Here is a 22,099-nt window from a genome sequence, read left to right on the forward strand (position 1 = left end):
TAACGCCAGTGGCTTTAGCATCTGAGCCATTCGGTCAAAAGGTCGTAGGGCCTTAAGCCACAGGAACAGAATTAGGGCCACTCTGCCCATCAAGTTTATTCTGCCATTCCGTCACGGCTGATTTTTTACCCCTCATTCTCCTGCCTTCTCCCCATCACCTCCGACTCTCTGGCTAACCAGGAACTGATCAACCTCTGCTTTAAGTGTACTTTAAGTCCACAGCCGTCCGTGGCAATGAATTCCATGGATTCACAGCCCTCTCCGCCAAGAAATTCCTTCTCGTCCCTGCTCTAAGTGGTCGTCCCTCTGTCCTGAGGCTGTGCCCTCTGGTCCTAGACTGTCCCAACTGTAGGAGACGTGTTCTCCGCATCCACTCTGCTTCAACATCCGATAGGTTTCCGGCGAGTACAGGCAAGCCCAGAGCATCAAACTCTCTTCATACATTAATCCTTCCACTCCCATAATCATTCTTGTGAATCTCCTTTGGGCCCCTCTTCAACGTCAACACATCCTTTCTTAGACAAGGGGTCCAAAACTGCTGAAAGTACTCCAAGTGAGGCTTCACCATTATAAAGCCCCAACATTGCTTTTATATTCTAGTCCTCTTGAAATGAATAACAACATCACACTCGCCTTCCTCACCACCGACTCAACCCACAAGTTAACCCTTAGGTTAACCTGCTCAAGGACTTTCAAGTCCCTTTGCACCTCAGATGGTTCGAATATTCTCCTGGTTCAGAAAATAGGGTACGCCTTCATTCCTCTGACCGAAGTGCACGACCATACACTTCCCTCCGTTAGATTCCCTCTGCCTGTTCTCCTAATCTGCCCAAGTCCTTCTGCAGAATCCCTGCCTCCTCAACACTACCTGCCCCTCCGCCTATCTTTGTATCATCTGCAAACTTGGCCACAAAGCCATCAACTCCGTCATCCAAACCATTGACATATAACATGAAAAGACGCTGCCCCAATACTGACCCCTGCGGAACACCACGAGTCACCAACGGCCACCCAGGAAAGGCACAGAAGCAGGCCCTCCTGCCCAGCTAGTCCTCGTCCCATTGAGCCACGCCTGAACCTCAGCCCTCCAAACCCCTCCCGTCCGAGCACCGATCCCAACTTCTCCTAAGTGCTGAAGTCAAACCCACTTCTCCTGGCAGCTGAGTTAGGAAGTTCACCCTCAGGTTCCCCCTTAAGTATTTCACCTTTCACCCTTAACCTCCAGTTCTCGTCTCACCCGACCTCGGCGCTCGCTTTTTACCCTCTGTATAACCCCTCAATATTGTGCGCACCTCTCCCAAATCTCCCCTCGTTTTCCAGGGAAACAAAGCCCCGCGCCATTCAACCTTTCCCGGTAACTCAGGTCCCTGAGTCCCAGCGACATTCCTGTAAACTTCCCTCAGCAGGTTTTCCACTCCAGGGGCTGGGTAGGCGAGGTGAGGCATTCGACACTTCAACACCTGCGATGGGTTCCCAACCTGGGGTCTGCAGACCTCCCCCCACCTTGCTTAATGGTTCAAAGCTCAAAGTAAAATTCATTATCGGAGTACATACACGTCACCACGTTCAACTTGGAGATTCATTTCCCTGCGGGCATCCTCAGCAAATCTATGGAACAATAACTGTAAATGAGATCTGTCAACTATAAACATCAGGAGCTGTAAACAAACTGCGCAAATGCAGATAATAAATAAATAGCAATAAAATAACAAGATAAAAGAGTCACTAAATGAGTGAAGTTATCCCCTCTGGTTCAGGAGCCTGATGGTTGAGGGGTGATAACTGTTCCTGAACCTGGTGGTGTGAGTCCTGAGGCTCCTGTACCTCCTTCCCGATGGTTGAGGGGTGATAACTGTTCCTGAACCTGGTGGTGTGAGTCCTGAGGCTCCTGTACCTCCTTCCTGATAGTTGAGGGGTGGTAACTGTTCCTGAACCTGGTGGTGCGAGTCCTGAGGCTCCTGTACCTTCTACCTGATGGCAGCAGTGAGAAGCGAGCACGGCCTGGGTGGTGGGGGTCCCTGACGATGGATGCTGCTTTCCTGCGACAGCTTTTCAAGTAGATGTGCTCATCGGCTGGGAGGGCTTTGCCCGTGATATACTGGGTCAAATCCACTACCTTTTGTAGGATTTTCCACTCAAAGGCATTGGCGTTCCCGTTCCAGGCCGTGATGCAGCCAGTTATTGGTCCAGGACACAGAAAAGGTTGGGGGCCCTTTAAAGGTGTCTTCAGCACCTCTGTAAGATCTCTCCTCAGTCCCCTGCCCTTTAGGGAATAAAGTCCTAACCTATTCAGTCTTCCTTTATAACTCAAGTCCCCGCAACAGCCTTGTAAATTTTCCCTGCACTCTTTCAATCTTATTCACGTCTTTCCTGTAGGTAGGTGACCAAAACTGCACACCATACTCCAACATCTCTATCAAATCTCCCCTCAGTGCCCGAAACTCCCGGGAATAAACTCCTAACCCTATTCAACCTGCCCCTGGAACTCAGGGCAGTCTCCTCATTTCTTTATCAGGGCCCCTGAGCCACTCTGAAGAGAGTGGCATTTTGTGTTATCGTCCCCGAGAGTGACGAGGAGCCCAGTCACTGTGAAGCCTCTCTTTTGTTCTTTCTTTGCGTTTTATCTCCCTTTGCAAGCCCAAATGTCACAAAGCCAGACGTTAGGATTGTTCCCAAGCAAGCGACTGGCTGGGTTGCTATGGCAACAAGACGTTTGGTACACGGGAGCAGTGTGTCTCTCCTGCACCAAACTCCTCCCCTCTCTCTCTGCCTCGGCACTCAGCTGCCACCCCCCCCCCTCACCCCTCCACCGTGGGGGGCGCCACCCCAGGGTCCCTCCGTCACCACAACCTCAACCCCCTCCTCAGCCCGCTCTCAACCCACCCTCGGTAAGCCAGGCCCCGAAAGCACAGCCTGACGCGGCCAACACCGCAGGGCACAAGGGTAGGTAGGCGGGGGAGATGATCCCATGAACAGGAAGGTGATTCTGGCCCAGAGTAACCAAGGGTTTTTTTTGTGGGGGAGGGGGAGTTTTCTCCCCCTGCCTTCCTTCTCTCCTCCATTGCTTTCCCTTTCTCTGTCCCTCTTTCCCCTCTCCTCTATCCTTCTCTCCCTGTTTCCCATTCTCTCACCCTCTCTCCATTTCATTCTCTCTTTCCCCGCCCCATTCCCCCTCTTTCTCTCTCTTCCCATCTCTCTACACACTCCCTCTCTCCTTCCGTCGATATCTCTCTTCTACCTCCCCCTCTTGATCTCTCTCCCCATCTCTCTACACGTCCCCTCTCTACCCCAACCCTCCCTTCTCTCCTCCTCATGTCTCTATCTCTCTCTCCCCAACACTCTCAGTTCTCTCTTTTTCTCTTTCCCTCCTCCCCCTCTGTTCCCCTCTATTTTCTCTCTCCCCTCCAACCCTGTCTATCTCTCATCCCCTCTTTTTCCCTCTCTCCCTCCCTCTCTTCGCCCCATCTCATTTCTCTCCCCTGCCACACCTCCCACAATCTCTCTCCTCTCCCTCACCTATTCTCTCTCCCCTTCCCCCTATCCATGGCTCCTCGTTCCAAGTTCGTACCCCTGCCACACCTCCTCATCCCCCTGTCCTTCCCCCACCCTCTCTATTCTCTCTCTCCCCCCCATCCATGCCCCCCTCTCTCCAGGTGCATTCCTCCCGCCACATCTCTCTCTTCCCCTCCATCCTCTCTCTCCCCCTGACCATGTTGATTCTCCAGGTTCAACCCCCCCCCCACCACACGTCCCTCCCTCTCTCCCTCTCTTCCCCCATCATCTCTATTCTCTCTTATCCATGTCCCCCCCCTCCAGGTGCGTCCCCTCTGTCACAGCTCCCACTCTCTCCCCTCCCCATCTATCTCTCCCCATCCTCTCTTTCCCCCTATCCATGCCCCCCCAGGTGCGTCCCCTCTGTCACACCTCCCTCCCTCTCTCTCTCTCTCCCTCCCCTCTATTCTCTCTTTCCCCCTATCCATGCCCCCCCCCAGGTGCGTCCCCTCTGTCACATCTCCCACTCTCTCTGCCCCCCCAGGTGCGTCCCCTCTGTCACAGCTCCCACTCTCTCCCCTCCCCATCTATCTCTCCCCATCCTCTCTTTCCCCCTATCCATGCCCCCCCAGGTGCGTCCCCTCTGTCACACCTCCCTCCCTCTCTCTCTCTCCCTCCCCTCTATTCTCTCTTTCCCCCTATCCATGCCCCCCCCCAGGTGCGTCCCCTCTGTCACACCTCCCTCCCTCTCTCTCCCTCCCCTCTATTCTCTCTTTCCCCCTATCCATGCCCCCCATGTTCACACCTCCCGCCGGTGCTGATGTTGAGATCAGAGTGATCCGTACTCTCCTTCGTCCTGATTGGTCGCTGCTGCCAAGTGGTGAGGTGTGGGGGGGGGGTGGTGAGGGTTGGTGTGAGACGGGGTGGGGGGGGGAGGGAGGAGGAGCATCTGCCCGGGCGACCCGAGCTCCAGACGGAGAGGGGAAGCGGACCCGCCTGCCGACCACAGGACAACCCGGGGCACAGTGGACAGCCTGTTGCGGGAGTCTCACTGCGATCAGCGCCGGCACTGGCTCGTCTCGATCGCTCTCTTCATTTTCCTCTCGCCATCTCTCTCCGTCTCTCCCCTACCTCTCTCCCTTCCCCTTCTTCCTCCCTCCTCCCTCTCTATCCATCTGTTCATCTCCACCTCTCCCCCTCCCATCGCCGGCTCGTCTACGGCTGCAAGGAGTCGACATCATTTTTTAAAAAATATCTGGCTTTTCTCTTCCTCACGGCTGCCGGGGGAGTTACCTGTGACTGATCGGAAGGCGAAAGAGGTATGCAAGTCGCTCAATACCCTTCAGCAAAGAGTGACATGTCTGTGTGAGGAGGGAATTCTTCCACCCGACCTCGGGTCGGAGGGAAAAATAACGCGTCGCTGCTTTCCAGTGTTGTGAAATGCGAACCCCCCACAAACAGTGAGGCGGTATCCGAGGGATGAGAGCAGGGATATAAAAAGTGTGGTGGTGGGGGGGGGGGGGGTAGACGGGGCAGACAGCAGAAACTTTCCTCCCAAGATTAAGGGGAAGGGGGGAGATTTGAGGGGGCGTCTTCTTCAGGTGAGTTAAATCTGGAAAGAGATGTGAAGCGATTCTCTCTAGAAGATCCAGTTTGCAGGCAGAGCGTAAAGGGTTCATGTATAGTTATTTTTCCACAAATTCTCTTTCTTTATTTCTACCGTAAGTGCATGCAAGAACAATCTCAGCCTGCAGTGATGATACTCCTGGTAGCCTCTTTATTAAATACCTCGTGTAGCCCGTCCAGTTCAAGGTTCGACGTGCTGTGCGTTCGGAGATGCTCTTCTGCACCCCGCCGTTGTAACGGGTGGTTATCTGAGTGACTGTCGCCTTCCTGTCAGCTCGAACCGGTCTGGCCGTTCTCCTCCGACCTCTCTCGTTAACGAGGCGTCTTCGCCCACAGAACTGCCGCTCGCTGGATGGTTTATTTCTGTTTCTTGCACCAGTCTCTGTAAATTTTAAAGAATGCTGTGTTTTTCCTCTTGACTGGGTTTTTCTTTTCGGTCCCTTGCTTTCAGCTCCCTTTTTTTCTGGTAGTAGGCATTATTATCCTCTGTTGCCAAGTGTATTTACAGTCTGGGGGTTTGATTGTCCTGATTTATATTCACCATATTGTGTTGTGGTTAGTCTGGAGTTTTTTTTTTGTGTGTTGTGGGGCTTGGGGAGGATACTAACTTTACTTGTCTTCAATTTAGGTGCTTTTTAAAAATTCTCTTTCTTTGTATCATATTGTCATTGTATGCTTAATTTTGCACTGTATTAATATTCCTCATTTTGATCTGGGTTTTTTTTTTAATTTGTAGTTATGTAGAAAATGTATAAAAAAACTAATTAAAAAAAAAGAATGTTGTGTTTGAAAATGCCCGGAGACCAGCAGTTTCTGAGATACTCTGACCACCCCGTCTGGCACCAGCAATCTCAACATTAAAACAATGCTCAACCATTAAAGTAAAATTTATTAGCAGAGTACATATGTCACCACATACGATCCTGAGATTCGTTTCCCTGTGGGCATCCTCAGTAAATCTATAGAATAGTAACTGTAAACAGGATCAGTGAAAGATCAACCAGCAGAAGACAACAAACTGCGCAAATGCAAATATAAATAAATAACGAGAACGTGAGATAAAGAGTCCTTAAAGTGAGATCATTGGTTGTGGGAACATCTCAATGGATGGGCAAGTGAGTGAAGTTATCCCCTTTTGTTCAAAAGCCTGATGGTTGAGGGGTAATAACTGTTCCTGAACCTGGTGGTGCGAGTCCTGAGGCTCCTGTACCTCCTTCCTGATGGTTGAGGGGTGATAACTGTTCCTGAACCTGGTGGTGCGAGTCCTGAGGCTCCTGTACCTCCTTCCTGATGGTTGAGGGGTGATAACTGTTCCTGAACCTGGTGGTGTGAGTCCTGAGGCTCCTGTACCTCCTTCCTGATGGTTGAGGGGTAGTAACTGTTCCTGAACCTGGTGGTGCGAGTCCTGAGGCTCCTGTACCTCCTTCCTGATGGTTGAGGGGTAGTAACTGTTCCTGAACCTGGTGGTGCGAGTCCTGAGGCTCCTGTACCTCCTTTCTGATGGTGGAGGGGTAGTAACTGTTCCTGAACCTGGTGGTGCGAGTCCTGAGGCTCCTGTACCTCCTTCCTGATGGTTGAGGGGTAGTAACTGTTCCTGAACCTGGTGGTGCGAGTCCTGAGGCTCCTGTACCTCCTTCCTGATGGTGGAGGGGTGATAACTGTTCCTGAACCTGGTGGTGCGAGTCCTGAGGCTCCTGTACCTCCTTTCTGATGGTGGAGGGGTAGTAACTGTTCCTGAACCTGGTGGTGCGAGTCCTGAGGCTCCTGTACCTCCTTCCTGATGGTTGAGGGGTAATAACTGTTCCTGAACCTGGTGGTGCGAATCCTGAGGCTCCTGTACCTCCTTCCTGATGGCAGCAGCGAGAAGAGAGCACGGCCTGGGTGGTGGGGATCCCTGATGCTGGACGCTGCTTTTCTAGGACAGTGTTTTGTGTAGATGTGCTCAGTGGTGGGGACTTTACCCGTGATGGACTGGGCTGAATTCACTACCTTTTCACTTAGACTAAGTGACTTCAGAGTCACTCGGATAGAATTCCTACCCCGTTTTGATGTTCGGTCTGAACAACAACTGAGCCTCTTGACCGTGTCGGCGTGCTTTGATGCGTTGAGTTGCTGCCACGTGATTGGCTGATTAGATATCTGTATCAACGAGCAGGTGTACCTAATAAAATGGCCACTGAGTGCACTGAGTGTACAAAGGGCAGACAGCAGGAACTTTTCCCCCCACATCAGAGGGCAAAGATTGAGGGTAAGGGGGTAGAGATTTAGACAGGACCTGAGGGGTAATTTCTTCAAGTGGCAGGCGACGTTTAATCCAGAAAAGTGTGAAGTGATCCACTTTGGAAAGTCAGAGTTGAAGGTGGAATGCAGGGTTTATGGACATTGTTTAATAAATGTTATTGCATTTCTTCAAGTTCCTGCAAATGCCCGCGAGAAAATGAATCTCAAGGCAGTTTGTGGAGACATGCACTCAGAGGCCATTTTATTAGGTACACCCGCTCGTTGATGCAAATACCTAATCAGCCAATCACGTGGCAGCAACTCAGTGCATTAAAGTATGCGGACACGGTCAAGAGGTTCAGTTATTGTTTAGTCCAAACATCAGAATGAGGGAAGAAATGGATCTAAGTGGTTTCGACAGTGAAACGGTTGCTGGTGCCAGATGGGGTGGTTTGAGCATCTCAGAAACTGCTGATCTCCTGCGATTTTCATGCAGAACGATCTCCAGAGTTTACAGAGACTGGCACGAGCAACACAAAGCATCCAGTAAACGTGAATTTTGTTGACAAAAATGCCTTGATTCCCAAGGACTCACTTTCAAGGACTCTCATCTCATGTTTTCAATATTTATTGCTTATTTACTGAGTTATCTTTGTTTGGTTTTTTTGCACATTTGTTGTTAGTCCGTCTCTGTCTTGTGCGATTTTTAAATTATTCATTTGGATTTTATTTCTATTTGCTGTGAATACCCTCAAGAAAATATTCATTCTCGAAGTAAATATATGTCACAACAACTGAACCTCTTGACCGTGTCGGCATGCTTTTCTGCATTGAGCTGCTGCCACGTGATTGGCTGATTAGATATTTGCATTAACGAGGTGTGCCGGCGTACCTAATAAAGCGGACAACGGATGTAGGAAGGGTGGACAACTTTGGCGGAGCGTCTAACGAGACCACACCGCCTACTGAGAAAACTATTGCCTTATTGAAAGTCAGCATTCATTGCCCATCCCTAAATGGCCCTGCATGGAGTTAGCCAGGATTGGTTTGTTATTGTCACATGTCCCGAGCTAGGGTGAAAATCTTTTGTTCGAGCGTCACCCAGACAACTGATTCCATAACCGGGCAAAGTAGTTCTGTGTAGCTGGGCGACAGGGTCAGGATGGGTGTGATGGGGCAAAGGGCCTGCTGTTCCTCTCTGTTGATGAATGAGCTGACAGAGTTCAAAGTTCATTTTGAAGTACGTATAAACTATGCAACCTTGAGATTTGTCTGCTGATAGGCAGCCACAAAACAAGAAAACTGAAAGAATCCAATTTTTAAAAAACAGGTCATCACCTAATCTGCAGGGGGGGAGAAAAAGACAAAGAAACAGCAGAGAGAAGGCTTCGCCGTCTGGACTGTAAAATCAAGGAACTGCTTCACTAGTTGAGGGGACTAGCATGTGAAAGCAAAGGTTTGACACTGAGACTTTGTAAGGCATTGGTCTCATTGGAGAACTGTGAGCAGTTTTGGTCCCCTTGGAATCTTGCCGGCATTGGGGAGGGTCCCAAGGAGGTTCACGAGAATGATTCTGGGGATGAAAGGGTTAACATGTGAGGAGCTTTTGAGGGCTCTGGGCCTGTATTCACTGGAATGGTAGGGCATTGAGGAATGCAGTAGAACGGAGTGATCTAGGAATAATGCTGCATAGTTCCCTGAAGGTGGAACCTCATGTGGATAGGGTGGCGAAGAAAGCTTTTGGTACGCTGGCCTTTATAGATCAGAGCATTGAGTATAGGAGTTGGGATGTAATGTTAAAATTGTACAAGACATTGTTGAGGCCAAATTTGGAGTATTGTGTACAGTTCTAGTCACCAAATTATAAGAAAGATGTCAACAAAATAGAGAGAGTACAGAGGAGATTTACTAGAATATTAAAGAGCAAGCACGAGGAGATCTGCAGATGCTGGAAATTCAAACAACACACACAAAATGCTGGTAGAACACAGCAGGCTAGGCAGCATCTATAGGGAGAAGCGATGTCGACGTTTCGGGCCGAATACAGATGCTCCCTATAGATGCTGCCTAGCCTGCTGTGCTCTACCAGCATTTTGTGTGTGTTTATACTAGAATATTACCTGGGTTTCAGCACCTAAGTTACAGGGAAAGGTTGAACAAGTTAGGTGTTTATTCTTTGGAGCATAGAAGTTTGAGGTATTTAAGGTTGAGGTCTTGATAGAGGTATTTAAAATTATGAGGGGAATAGATAGAGTTGAAGTGGATAGGCTTTTTCCATTGAGAGTAGGGGAGATTCAAACGAGAGGACATGATTTGAGAGTTAGGGGGCAGAAGTTTAAGGGAAACACGAGGGGGTATTTCTTTACTCAGAGAGTGGTAGCTGTGTGGAATGAGCTTCCTGTAGAAGTGGTGGAGGCAGGTTCGGTATTGTCATTTAAAGTAAAATTGGATAGGTATATGGACAGAAAAGGAGTGGACGGTTATGGGCTGAGTGCGGGTCGGTGGGACTAGGTGAGATTAAGGGTTCGGCACGGACTAGGAGGGCCAAGATGGCCTGTTTCCGTGCTGTGATTGTTATATGGAGTTCAGAAGAATGGTGGTGGGGTGGGGGGGGGGGTGAGAGAATGTTGAAACCTGTCAGATATTGAAAGGCTTAGACAGAGTGGACATGGAGAGGATGTTGCCTGTAGCGGGGAAGCCTAGGGCTGGAAGCCACAGCCTCAGAACAGAGGGACGTCCCTCTAGAACGGAGATGAGGAGGGATTTCTCTCGCCAGAAGGAGGTGAATCTATGGAATGCATTGCCACAAACATTGGAGGACACGGAGGCCGAGGCATTGGGTATATTTCAAGCAGAGGTTGATAGATTCTTGATCAGCCAGGGTGACAAAGGTTTTGGGGAGAAGGCAGGAGAATGGGTTTGAGAGGGAAATTAAATCAGCCGTGATGGAAAGGAGGAACAGACTCGATGGCTGAATGATATACAATTGACAAAATGATAAACAACTCCAGAGCAATACGTGTTTCTATGTTTCGGGCTGGGAAGGAAGGGGGAATAAGCCAGACTAAGAAATGGGGGAGGGAGACAATAGACAGTAGGTGCAGGAGTAGGCCATTTGGCCCTTCTAGCCAGCACCACCATTCACTGTGATCATGGCTGATCATACACAGTCAGTACCCCGCTCCTGCCCTCTCCCCGTATCTCTTGACTCCACTATCTATAAGAGCTCTATCTAACTCTCTCTTGAATGCATCCAGAGACTTGGCCTCCACTGCCTCCTGGGGCAGAGTATTCCACAGATCCACCACTCTCTGGGTGAAAAAGTTTTTCCGCATCTCTGTTCTAAATGGCCTACCCCTTATTCTTAAACTGTGGCCTCTAGTTCTGGTCTCACCCATCAGCGGGAACATGCCTCCTGCCTCCAGTGTGTCCAATCCCTTAATAATCTTATATGTTTCAATCAGATCCCCTCTCATCCTTCTAAATTCCACTGTATACAAGCCCAGTCGCTCCAATCTTTCAACATATGACAGTCCCGCCATTCCGGGAACTACCCTTGTGAACTTACACTGCATTCCCTCAATAGCAAGAATGTCCTTCCTCAAATTTGGAGACCAAAACTGCACACAATTCTCCAGGTGGGGTCTCACCAGGGCCCTGTACAGCTGCTGAAGGACCTCTTTACTCCTATACTCAATTCCTCTTGTTATGAAGGCCAGCATGTCATTAGCTTTCTTCACTGCCTGCTGTACCTGCATGCTTGCTTTCATTGACTGATATATAAGAACACCTAGATCTTGCTGTACTTCCCCTTTTCCTATCTTGACTCCATTTAGATAGTAATCTGTCTTCCTGTCTTGCCACCAAAGTGGATAACCTCACATTTATCCACATTAAACTGCATCTGCCATACATTTGCCCACTCACTCAACCTGTCCAAGTCACCCTGCATTCTCATAACATCCTCCTGACATTTCACACTGCCACCCAGCTTTGTGTCATCAGCAAATTTGCTAATGTTACTTTTAATCCCTTCATCTAAATCATTAATGTATATTGTAAACAGCTGCAGTCCCAGCACCAAACCCACTGGTCACAGCCTGCCATTCCAAAAGGGACCCGTTAATCACTACTCTTTGTTTCCTGTCAGCCAGCCAATTTTCAATCCATGTCAGTACTCTGCCCCCAATACCATGTGCCCTAATTTTGCCCACTAATCTCCTATGTGGGACTTTATCAAAAGCTTTCTGGAAGTCCAGGTACACTACATCCACTGGCTCTCCCTTGTCCATTTTCATAGTTACATCCTCAAAAAACTCCAGAAGATTAGTCAAGCATGATTTTCTCTTCATAAATCCATGCTGACTCGGACTGATCCTTCTGCTGCTATCCAAATGTGTGGGTTTCCCTCTTTTACAATTGACTCCAGCACCTTTCCCACCACTGACGTCAGACTAACCGACAGGAGTACAAGCTGGCAGGGATAGGTGATAGGTGGGGGGGGGGGGGGAGGAATCATTGACGTTTTACAGTTACAGAGAAGGTGCAAGCAGACAGCAAGTTGCAAGATCACAACGAGGTCGATGGTGAGGTACCGGTGCACCCTTAACTGCTGGTGGCGCCATCATGACAAGCGCTCGAACTCATCTTGAAACCTCTCCAGGTTTTTTTAAAAATGAGGTCGAGTTGCCAAGACACTCTGGCCAGGGATCCGACCGGATCCGAACTCGGGACCTCTTGCCCCAAAGTCCAGCGCCGATTCCACCAGCCGGCACTTGTCAGAGAAGGGATCTATTTAGCGGTCAGCAGAGGCTGTCCTTGTCTCTGGTAGGACCAGCTTTCGGGCCAGAGTATCTTCTCCCTGATGGGGGCGGGGGGAAGAGAAGGGGGAATGTCTGGGGTGGGAGGGACGATGAGTCAGGATCAGGTTTAATATCACCAGCGTATGTTGTGAAATTTTTCGTCTAGCAGTAGCACATTGCAATGCATAATAACAGAGGAAAAAATGTGAATCACAGTAAGAACGTATATTAAATAGTTAAATAAGTTGTGCAAAAATAGAAGTAATTAAGTAGTGAGGGTGCGGTCAAGTCGCCAACAGGAGAGAATCTGCAGATGCTGGAAATCCGAGCAGCACACACACACAGCATCTGGAGGAACTCAGCAGGCAGGTCAGCGTCTTTGGGCCGAGACGCGAACGCCGCCCAGCCTGCTGAGTTCCTCCAGCATTCCGTGTTTGTTGTAGAGAGGTAGTGTTCCTGGGTTCAATATCCATTCAGAAGTCGGATGGCAGAGGGGAAGAAGCTGTTCCTGAATCGCTGAGTGTGTGTCTTCAGGCTCCCGTACCTCCTCCCTGATGGCAGAGGGGAAGAAGCTGTTCCTGAATCGCTGAGTGTGTGTCTTCAGGCTCCTGTACCTCCTCCCTGATGGCAGAGGGGAAGAAGCTGTTCCTGAATCGCTGAGTGTGTGCCTTCAGGCTCCTGTACCTCCTCCCTGATGGCAGAGGGGAAGAAGCTGTTCCTGAATCGCTGAGTGTGTGTCTTCAGGCTCCTGTACCTCCTCCCTGATGGCAGAGGGGAAGAAGCTGTTCCTGAATCATTGAGTGCGTGCCTTCAGGCTCCTGTACCTCCTCCCTGATGGCAGAGGGGAAGAAGCTGTTCCTGAATCGCTGAGTGTGTGTCTTCAGGCTCCTGTACCTCCTCCCTGATGGCAGAGGGGAAGAAGCTGTTCCTGAATCGCTGAGTGTGTGTCTTCAGGCTCCTGTACCTCCTCCCTGATGGCAGAGGGGAAGAAGCTGTTCCTGAATCATTGAGTGTGTGTCTTCAGGCTCCTGTACCTCCTCCCTGATGTCAGAGGGGAAGAAGCTGTTCCTGAATCGTTGAGTGCGTGCCTTCAGGCTCCTGTACCTCCTCCCTGATGGCAGAGGGGAAGAAGCTGTTCCTGAATCGTTGAGTGTGTGTCTTCAGGCTCCTGTACCTCCTCCCTGATGGCAGAGGGGAAGAAGCTGTTCCTGAATCGCTGAGTGTGTGTCTTCATGCTCCTGTACCTCCTCCCTAAGGGCAGAGGGGAAGAAGCTGTTCCTGAATCGTTGAGTGTGTGTCTTCAGGCTCCTGTACCTCCTCCCTGATGGCGGAGGGGAAGAAGCTGTTCCTGAATCGCTGAGTGTGTGTCTTCAGGCTCCTGTACCTCCTCCCTGATGGCAGAGGGGAAGAAGCTGTTCCTGAATCGCTGAGTGTGTGTCTTCAGGCTCCTGTACCTCCTCCCTGACGGCAGAGGGGAAGAAGTTGTTCCTGAATCGTTGAGTGTGTGCCTTCAGGCTCCTGTACCTCCTCCCCGATGGTGGCAATGAGAAGAGGGCATGGCTTGGGTGGTGGACGCCGCCATTTTGAGGCATCATCCCTTGATACTGAGGCTCATTTTCTGAGGCAGCGGGAAGATCAGGGTTAATCGTCAACCACCGCACCAGTGGGTCCGGTGTCCCATATCGCCAGCAAAGAGTCACAGAATAGAGACAGGACCTTCCGCCCATCGAATCTGTGCTGAACTGTTAGGTGGCATTAGATTTAGATCTAGATTTATTTATTGCACGTACATTGACCTGCCGTTTGCGTTAACAACCAACATCGTTCGGTTGTGCCATCAATTTTTATCCCCCCTAGTCCCTTCTGGTACCGAGACCACAGCCCTCCATCCACCCCTCCTATCCATGGTCTTATCCAAACTTCTCTTCAATGTGGCCGCTGCTTCAGTTAATCACCCGATTTAAGCAAGCCATTTAACTACCTTGTTCAGTTTCCCCAGTGGATGAGGCAAGATTTGAACTCACAACCTCAATCAGAGCGCTGTGGCCGATCAGGGACCAGAACACGGCTAGAAAGGGGCCATTCAGCCCACCATCTCTGTACTGGCCAGCGGGCACCTATCCACCTCAATCCCACTGGCCAGTGTTGACAGTCACACGCTCCGTTTAACACCAGTCCCTCCAGCAGTGAGTCCTCTCTCTGGCTGAACACAGAACATAGAACAGTACAGGCCCTTTGGCCCACGATGTTGAGCCTACCCCCTTATCCTTCCCTCCCGCGTAGCCCTCTATCATTCACGTGCCTATCGAAGAGTCTAAAATGTCCCTGATGCCCCTGCCTCTGCCACCACGCCTGGCAGGGCATTCCACGCACCCACCGCTCTCTGTGTGGAAAAAAACATTGCTGGCTTCACAGCCCAGCGATGGGGGTTTAATCACCGTCGTCGTTTCTACGTTCCCCCCCCCCCCCGTGACGTGAGGGTTCTCCCCCAGGCAGCTCCGGTAGCCTCCCGCGTTTCAAAGACCCACGGGTTAGGGTCAGCGAGTCGGGGGCGTGGGGCCTCTGCCCAGCTTAATCCCCGGTCTGCGTTGGCCAATGACGCATTTCGCCGTATCAGATCCCAGACCCACCCCTGACCGAAAGGCATGTTGAATGTGCACGGTTCTTCCCCCCCCCCCACCCCCCACGGTTGGGAAATCCAGAACAAGAGGACACAGTCATAGAAACAGGCCCTTCAGCCCATCTAGTCCATGGTAAACCATTAAAACTGCCTTCTCGCATCGACCCGCACCGGGACCGTGGCCCTCCATACTCCTCCCATCCATGTCCCTGTCCAAACTTCCCTTAAACTTTGAAATTGAGCTCACACGCACCACTTGTGCTGGGAGCTCGTCCCACACTCTCACCGCCCTCTGAGTGAACAAGTTTCCCCTCACGTTCCCCTTAAACGCCTCACCTTTCACCCTTAACCCATGACCTCTGAATTAAGGGCGGATTAAGGTTTACGGTGAGAGGGGAGAGATCCAAACGGGGTACAAAACTAGGAGGGGTATCAGGGGGGGAATTACAAGCAGGCTTTTTCCTCTCAGGGTGGGTGGGACTACAGGGGTTAAGTGTGAGAGGTGGAAAGGTTAAGGGGAACATGAGGGGAAACAACTTCATCACTCAGGCGTCATCATTGGTAGGGGTATGGAGGGCTATGGTCTGAATGGAGGTCGGTGGGAGTAGGCAGTTTAAATGGCTCAGCATGGCCTAGACGGGCCGAAGGGCCTGCTTCTGCGCTGTTTTTCTCTGCAACTCCCTGACGTTGTGGTCATCGCTCAGCTGGAGGGCCGAAGAGGCGCTGTGAGGATCAGATGAAGAATGCTCCAAGGAAGTGGGAGATCCGACCGGAGGACCCGGGGGATGTTGCTGCCGACCGTAACACTTGGCGACGGCTGTGTAGGGACGGGGTTCGTGTTCTGGAGATGGAAAGAAGAGAGCCGGGAGGAATTCGGCCATGGTTGCCATCACGACCACCACTGCCACATATACATGTCCCACCTGCAATAGAGCTTGTGGGTCCGGGATAGGACGGTAGAGTCACCAGAGATCTCACCGTTAAAGGAGTGGATTCCGATGGACAACCGAAGTTGACCTGAGGGGCAACCTCTTCACCCGGGGGTGGTGCGTATAATCCAGCAAGCCAAGAAAACACACCTAACGGGCACTTGGGAAGGAACGTGAATAGATTCAATACAAGATTCAAGATTACTTAACGTCATTTCCAATACACATTTGTAAAGCAGAACAAAGGAATTGGGGCTCTGACGTTCCCCCCCCCACCCCCCGTTTCGTGGATGTCCGTGAAGGGTAAAAGTTTCAGGTTGTATACTGTATCCAGAGGACCATAGATATAGGAGCAGGATGCGGCCATTCAGCCCATCGATTCCGCTCCGCCATTTCATCGCGGCTGATCCATTCCCCTCTCAGCCCCCAGTCTCCTGCCTTCTCCCCGTATCCCTCCGTGCCCCGACCATGTAAGAATCTATCAATCTCTGCCTTCAATATTCATAAAGACTTGCCCTCCGCAGCCACCTGTGTAAAGGATTGCACAGCTTCTTTGCCCTCTGGCTGAAGAATTTCCTCCTCCCCGCTGTTCCGAAAGGACGCCCCTCTATTCCGAGGCTGCGTCCTCCGGTCCCAGACTCCCCCCGCCACAGGAAACACCCACCCTATCGAGGCCCGTTCACCATTCGGTCGGTTTCAATGAGGTCACCCCTCGTTCTGAATTCCAGTGAGTACGGGCCCGGAGCCATGAAAACTCTCCTCATATAACAGGACATTCAATCCTGGAATCCCTTTCGTGAACCTCCTTTGAACCCTCTCCAGTGTCAGCACAACCTTTCTAAGATAAACACTGCTCACGATACTCCAAGCGAGGCCTCACCAGTGCTTCATAAAGCCTCACCATTACATCCTGGCTTCTGCATTCCAGTCCTCTCGAAATGAACGCTGACATCACATTTGCCTTCCTGGCCACCGACTCAAACTGCTAATTGACCCTCAGGGAATTCTGCTCAAGGACTCCCAAGCCCCTTTGAATTTTGAATTTTTGAATAGATAGTTGAACACAATAGCCTCAGTTTTTTTGTATTTTCTCACCATTTAGAAAAGTCAACCCCTTCATTTCTTCTACCGAAGTGCATGACTGTACACCTCCCGACACTGTGTTCCACCTCAATTTCAATAAAAAGGGACACAATAGACACATAAGGTAGCTTATATACACAGACTGATTAATAGAACCTAGAATAGTACAGCACAGTACAGGCCCTTCAGCCCACAATGTTGTGCCAACCCTTAAACCCTGCCTCCCATATACCCCCCTCCACCTTAAATTCCTCCATATACCTGTCTAGTAGTCTCTTAAACTTCACTAGAGTATCTGCCTCCACCACTCACTCATTCCAGGCACCAACCACTCTCTGAGTAAAAAACCTTCCTCTAATATCCCCCTTGAACTTCCCTCCGCTTACCTTAAAGCCACATCCTCTTGTACTGAGCAGTGGAGCCCTGGGGAAGAGGCGCTGGCTGTCCACTCTGTCTATTCCTCTTAATTGTCTGTCAATAAAGTGACGCTGGGCACAGGAGTGTCTGTACACAAGGTGACTCTGACAGGAAACGATAAGGTAGTGGTGGTTGGGGGGTGTGGAGGGGTGGGTTAGTGGGTGGAGGTGTTGATCAGCCTCACTGCTTGGGGACAGGAACTGTTTTTGTGTCCTGGCGAGGATGCTGTGTAGCCTCTTCCCTGACGGGAGTGGGGCAAACAGGCCATGAGCAGGGTGGGTGGGCTCCTTCATGGTTACTGGCTCTTTCCCAGCAGTTTTCTGTATATAAGTCCGTGATGGCGGTAGGTTGGAGCCGAAGATGCGTTGGGCAGTTCTGACTTCCAAATTTGGAGCAAAATGCCGGCGAACGAGAGTAGTACAGGCAGACATCTTGGCAGGGCCTGTTACCATACTGAATCAGTACAATGGCTACCAGATCCAGAATTGAAACCTCCTGAATGGTGAAAGGGCCTCGGCAGAGTGGAGGTGCGGAGGATATTTCCAACGGTGAGAGTCTAAGACTCAGAATGGAGGGGCGTCCTTTTAGGACGGAGATGAGGAGGAAGAGATCGGTGAATGTGTGGAATTCTTTGTGTACATTTAAGGCAGAGGTTGAGAGATTCTTGATTGGTCAGGCATGAAGGCAGGAGATTGAGGCTGAGAGGAAAATTGGATCAGCCATGATGAACTTGACGGTACAGACTCGATGGGCCAAATGGCCTCACTCTGCCTTATGGTCTTAATATCATCAGCACATGTCGTGAAGCCTGTTTCCTTTGTGGCAGCAGTACATTGCAATATATAATAGAGAAAAAGTGTGAATTACTGTAAGTACATTTATTAAACAGTTAAATGAAGTAAGTAATGCAAAAATAAAAAGTAGTGAGGCAGCATTCACGGGTTCAATTTCCACTCAGAAATCGGACGGCAGAAACTGTTCCTGAATCGTTGAGTGTGTGCGTTCAGGCTCCTGTGCCTCCTCCCTGATGGCAGAAGGGAAGAAGCTGTTCCTGAATCACTGAGTGTGTGCGTTCAGGCTCCTGTACCTCCTCCCTGATGGCAGAGGGGAAGAAGCTGTTCCTGAATCGTTGAGTGTGTGTCTTCAGGCTCCTGTACCTCCTCCCTGATGGCAGAGGGGAAGAAGCTGTTCCTGAATCACTGAGTGTGTGTCTTCAGGCTCCTGTGCCTCCTCCATGATGGCAGAGGGGAAGAAGCTGTTCCTGAATCGTTGAGTGTGTGCCTTCAGGCTCCTGTACCTCCTCCCTGATGGCAGAGGGGAAGAAGCTGTTCCTGAATCGTTGAGTGTGTGTATTCAGGCTCCTGTACCTCCTCCCTGATGGCAGAGGGGAAGAAGCTGTTCCTGAATCGTTGAGTGTGTGTCTTCAGGCTCCTGTATCTCCTCCCTGATGGCAGAGGGGAAGAAGCTGTTCCTGAATCGCTGAGTGTGTGTCTTCAGGCTCCTGTACCTCCTCCATGATGGCAGAGGGGAAGAAGCTGTTCCTGAATCGCTGAGTGTGTGTCTTCAGGCTCCTGTACCTCCTCCCTGATGGCAGAGGGGAAGAAGCTGTTCCTGAATCGCTGAGTGTGTGTCTTCAGGCTCATGTACCTCCTCCCTGATGGCAGCAATGAGAAGAGGACATGTCCTGGGTGATGGGGGTCCTTAGTGATGGACGTTGCCTTTTTGAGACATCGCTGCTCGAAGATGTCCTGGATACGACGGAGGCCGGTGCCCGTGATGGAGCTGACTGAGTTTACAACTCTCCGCAGCTTATTACTCCTCCATACTGCATTCCATGTCTCATCCCTCATGTTTTCTGCTGAACAGAGCGGGTTAAAGGGGATTTATTTAGAGTGCTTATACGCACCAGGATTTCTAGAACCTAGAACATCGGCCCTTCAGTCCAAAATGCGGTGCTGACCTTTAACCCTACTCCATGGCCAATCCCTCCCGCACAACCCTCCATTTTTCTCTCATCCGTGCGTCTAAGAGTTTTGTTTTGTAGATGCCCCTAATGCATCTGTCTCTACCGTCACCCCCCACAGGAAAATCCACGCACCCATCACTCTGTAAATATCCTTCCTCTAAAACTCCTCCCATCACAAATTATGCCCCCTCACACTGTGATGCACCATCAATAACTCATTCTGAGACGTAAAGGCGGGATATCGGCTTTTATTGACTGGAAAAAGGAACAAGCAGTGGTTGACCACCATACTACATCCTGGAGACTGAGGCCGGGCTCAGACCTCAATCGCCTTTATACAGGGGTCTGTGGGAGGAGCCACAGGAGCAGTCAGCAGGGTACGTGTCCAGACAGATATATGTAGTTCACCATACACTGGCCATTTCCGCCCCGGGGGGTAGAAAGTCTCTAACTGTTCACTCGCTCCACGCCTCTTATCATCTTATTCACCTCTATCAAGTCGCCTCTCATCCTCTTTCACTCCAGAGAGAAAGGCCCTCGCTCACTCTACCTCTCCTCATAATTCAGGCAACATCCCGGTGAATCTCCTCTGCACCCTCTCTCTCCACATCCTTCCTACAGTGTGGGGACCGGACCGGTCCCAAATGTCCAAATGTGGTCCAGCCAGAGTTTCACAGAGCTGCAGCATTACGTTAACGAAGGGAGACTATTATCGGGGGGGGGGGATGTGATGGGAGTGTATGTGTGTGTGGGGGGGGGGAGGGTGGACACCAGAGGTTGTTGGAGCAAAATTGATTGGGGAGAGAGCTGAGCTTTGGGGGTTTGATAGAGGGGATGTTTCCCCACAGGGAGTTGTCCCGCTCCGGTGGGAGGGGATGTAGGACGGCATGAAGGTGGGGAGGAGGGGAAAGAACTCCGGGTTTTCAGCCAATCTGATGGGGGGAGCCTTTCCTTTGGAAGAGCCGACGGGCTGAGCGGCCTTGCCCCACCCTTCCTTCAACCGTGCTCTCTTCCTGTTTAGACGTGAAGACTGGAGGTCCACCCCGGGAAACGGCAGCAGGACACTTCCATCGCGCCCGTCCGAGGGCTCCCGGGCACGCCTGCCGGCCCTCGCTGAGCGGCTGAGGAACCTCCGCCTCGGAGTTCTGCCGCGGACAGGACGGCGACGATGGTGTAGGATGGAGCTCCCCGTCGAAGCCGAGGCGGCCCTGCGGACGACCGGCGCCCCCAACGCCTCGGAGGCGGCCGGCCGGGCCCTGGCCCCCGGCACCATCCTCCTCTCGTCCGTCTACGCTCTGGTGTGCTGCGCGGGGGTCCTGGGCAACTCCATGGTCATCTACGTGGTGCTGCGGCACGCCGGGATGAAGACGGCCACCAACATCTACATCCTGAACCTGGCAGTGGCTGATGAGCTCTTCATGGGCAGCGTGCCCTTCCTGGCCACCGCAGCGGCCCTGCACCACTGGCCCTTCGGGCCCCTGGCCTGCCGCCTGGTGCTCAGTGTGGACGGCATCAACATGTTCACCAGCGTCTTCTGCCTGACCGTGCTGAGCGTGGACCGCTACCTGGCCGTGGTGCACCCCATCCGCGCGGCCTCCTACCGCCGGCTGCCGGTGGCCAAGGCCGTCAACCTGCTGGTCTGGGTGCTGTCGCTGCTGGTCATCGCCCCCATCGTGGTCTTCGCCGACACCCAGAAGATGGAGGACGGCGAGGTGGTCTGCAACCTCCTCTGGCCCCGGAGGTCCTGGTCCAAGGTCTTCGTGGTCTACACCTTCCTGGTGGGCTTCCTGCTGCCCGTGTCGGCCATCAGCCTCTGCTACCTCCTCATCGTGGTGAAGATGCGGGCGGTGGCACTGAGGGCCGGCTGGCTCCACCGCCGGCAGTCCGAGAGGAGGATCACGCGGATGGTGGTGCTGGTGGTGGCGGTCTTCGCCGTCTGCTGGACGCCCTTCTACGCCGTCCAGCTGTCCAGCGTCTTCTGGTCGCCGCCCGACCCCACCCTGGCCCAGCTGGTGGTCATACTGAGCTACGCCAACAGCGGCGCCAACCCCGTCCTCTACGGCTTCGTGTCCGACAACTTCCGCCGGGCCTTCCGGCGGATCCTCTGCTTCCGCTGCGCTGGCCGGCGGGGTGGGCGCCAGGGGCGGGCGGACGGGGAGGGGGACGGGGCCGAGGGGTGGGGGGAGGAAGGGGAGCGGGAGCCGGCCGACGACGGAGCCCTGGCTCTCAAGCCCAGGGCGCGGCTGCCCGACGCCGGCCAGCGGGACTACGAGAAGGTCTGCCCCAATGGGACGTGTACTTCGCGGACCACTGCTCTGTGACGGGCGAGCTGGGGGTGGGTGGGGAGAGGCCCCCATTCCCAGCGAGCAACTCTCCCGGCAAATCACCCTCCCACTTCACCCCACCACCTCCGAGGGTCCTGGGACCCTTTCTCACTATGAACGTAGAACAGTACAGCACAGTACAGGCCTTTTGGCCCACAATGTTGTGCTAACCTTTCAGACAACTCCAAGATCAATCTCACCCCTCCCTCCCATGTATCCCTCCATTTTTCTATCATCCATGTCCCTAATAAGAGTTACCCACCCTGGCAGGGTGTTTCCACACACCCACCACTAAAAAACCTACCTCTGACATGCCCCTCCTCATACTTTCCTCCAATCACCTTAAAATTATGCCCCCTCCTATTAGCCACTCCCACCCTGGGAAAAAAGCCTTTGACTGTCCACTCGATCTGTGCCTCTGATAATCTTGGACTCCTCCATCAAGTCACCTCTCATCCTCCTTCGCCCCATTGAGAAAAGCCCCAGCTCGCTCAGCCTCTCCCCATAAGACACGCTCTCGAGTCCGGGCAGCACCCTGGTAAATCTCCTCGCGGAGCTGGATGTCAACCTGGGACCTATTGATCTGGAGTTAAAGGCGCTACCAGCACAGGGTGTGGAGG

The 22,099-nt window shown here is 51.9% G+C and overlaps 1 protein-coding gene across 1 annotated transcript in view; it reads left to right on the forward strand.

Annotated features, from left to right (window-relative positions):
• The window catches only part of LOC132383710 (somatostatin receptor type 4-like), a 44,305-nt gene extending 22,829 nt beyond the window's left edge, over positions 1–21,476 (forward strand). Inside the window, exon 4 of the mRNA XM_059954898.1 lies at positions 20,177–21,476. Within this exon, the coding sequence (XP_059810881.1) occupies positions 20,177–21,476 (1,300 nt within the window). The remainder of the gene's footprint in view (positions 1–20,176) is intronic.
• Positions 21,477–22,099: the final 623 nt, after the last annotated feature.

Source organism: Hypanus sabinus, chromosome 31, assembly GCF_030144855.1.
Source record: "Hypanus sabinus isolate sHypSab1 chromosome 31, sHypSab1.hap1, whole genome shotgun sequence".
NCBI lineage: Eukaryota > Metazoa > Chordata > Chondrichthyes > Myliobatiformes > Dasyatidae > Hypanus > Hypanus sabinus.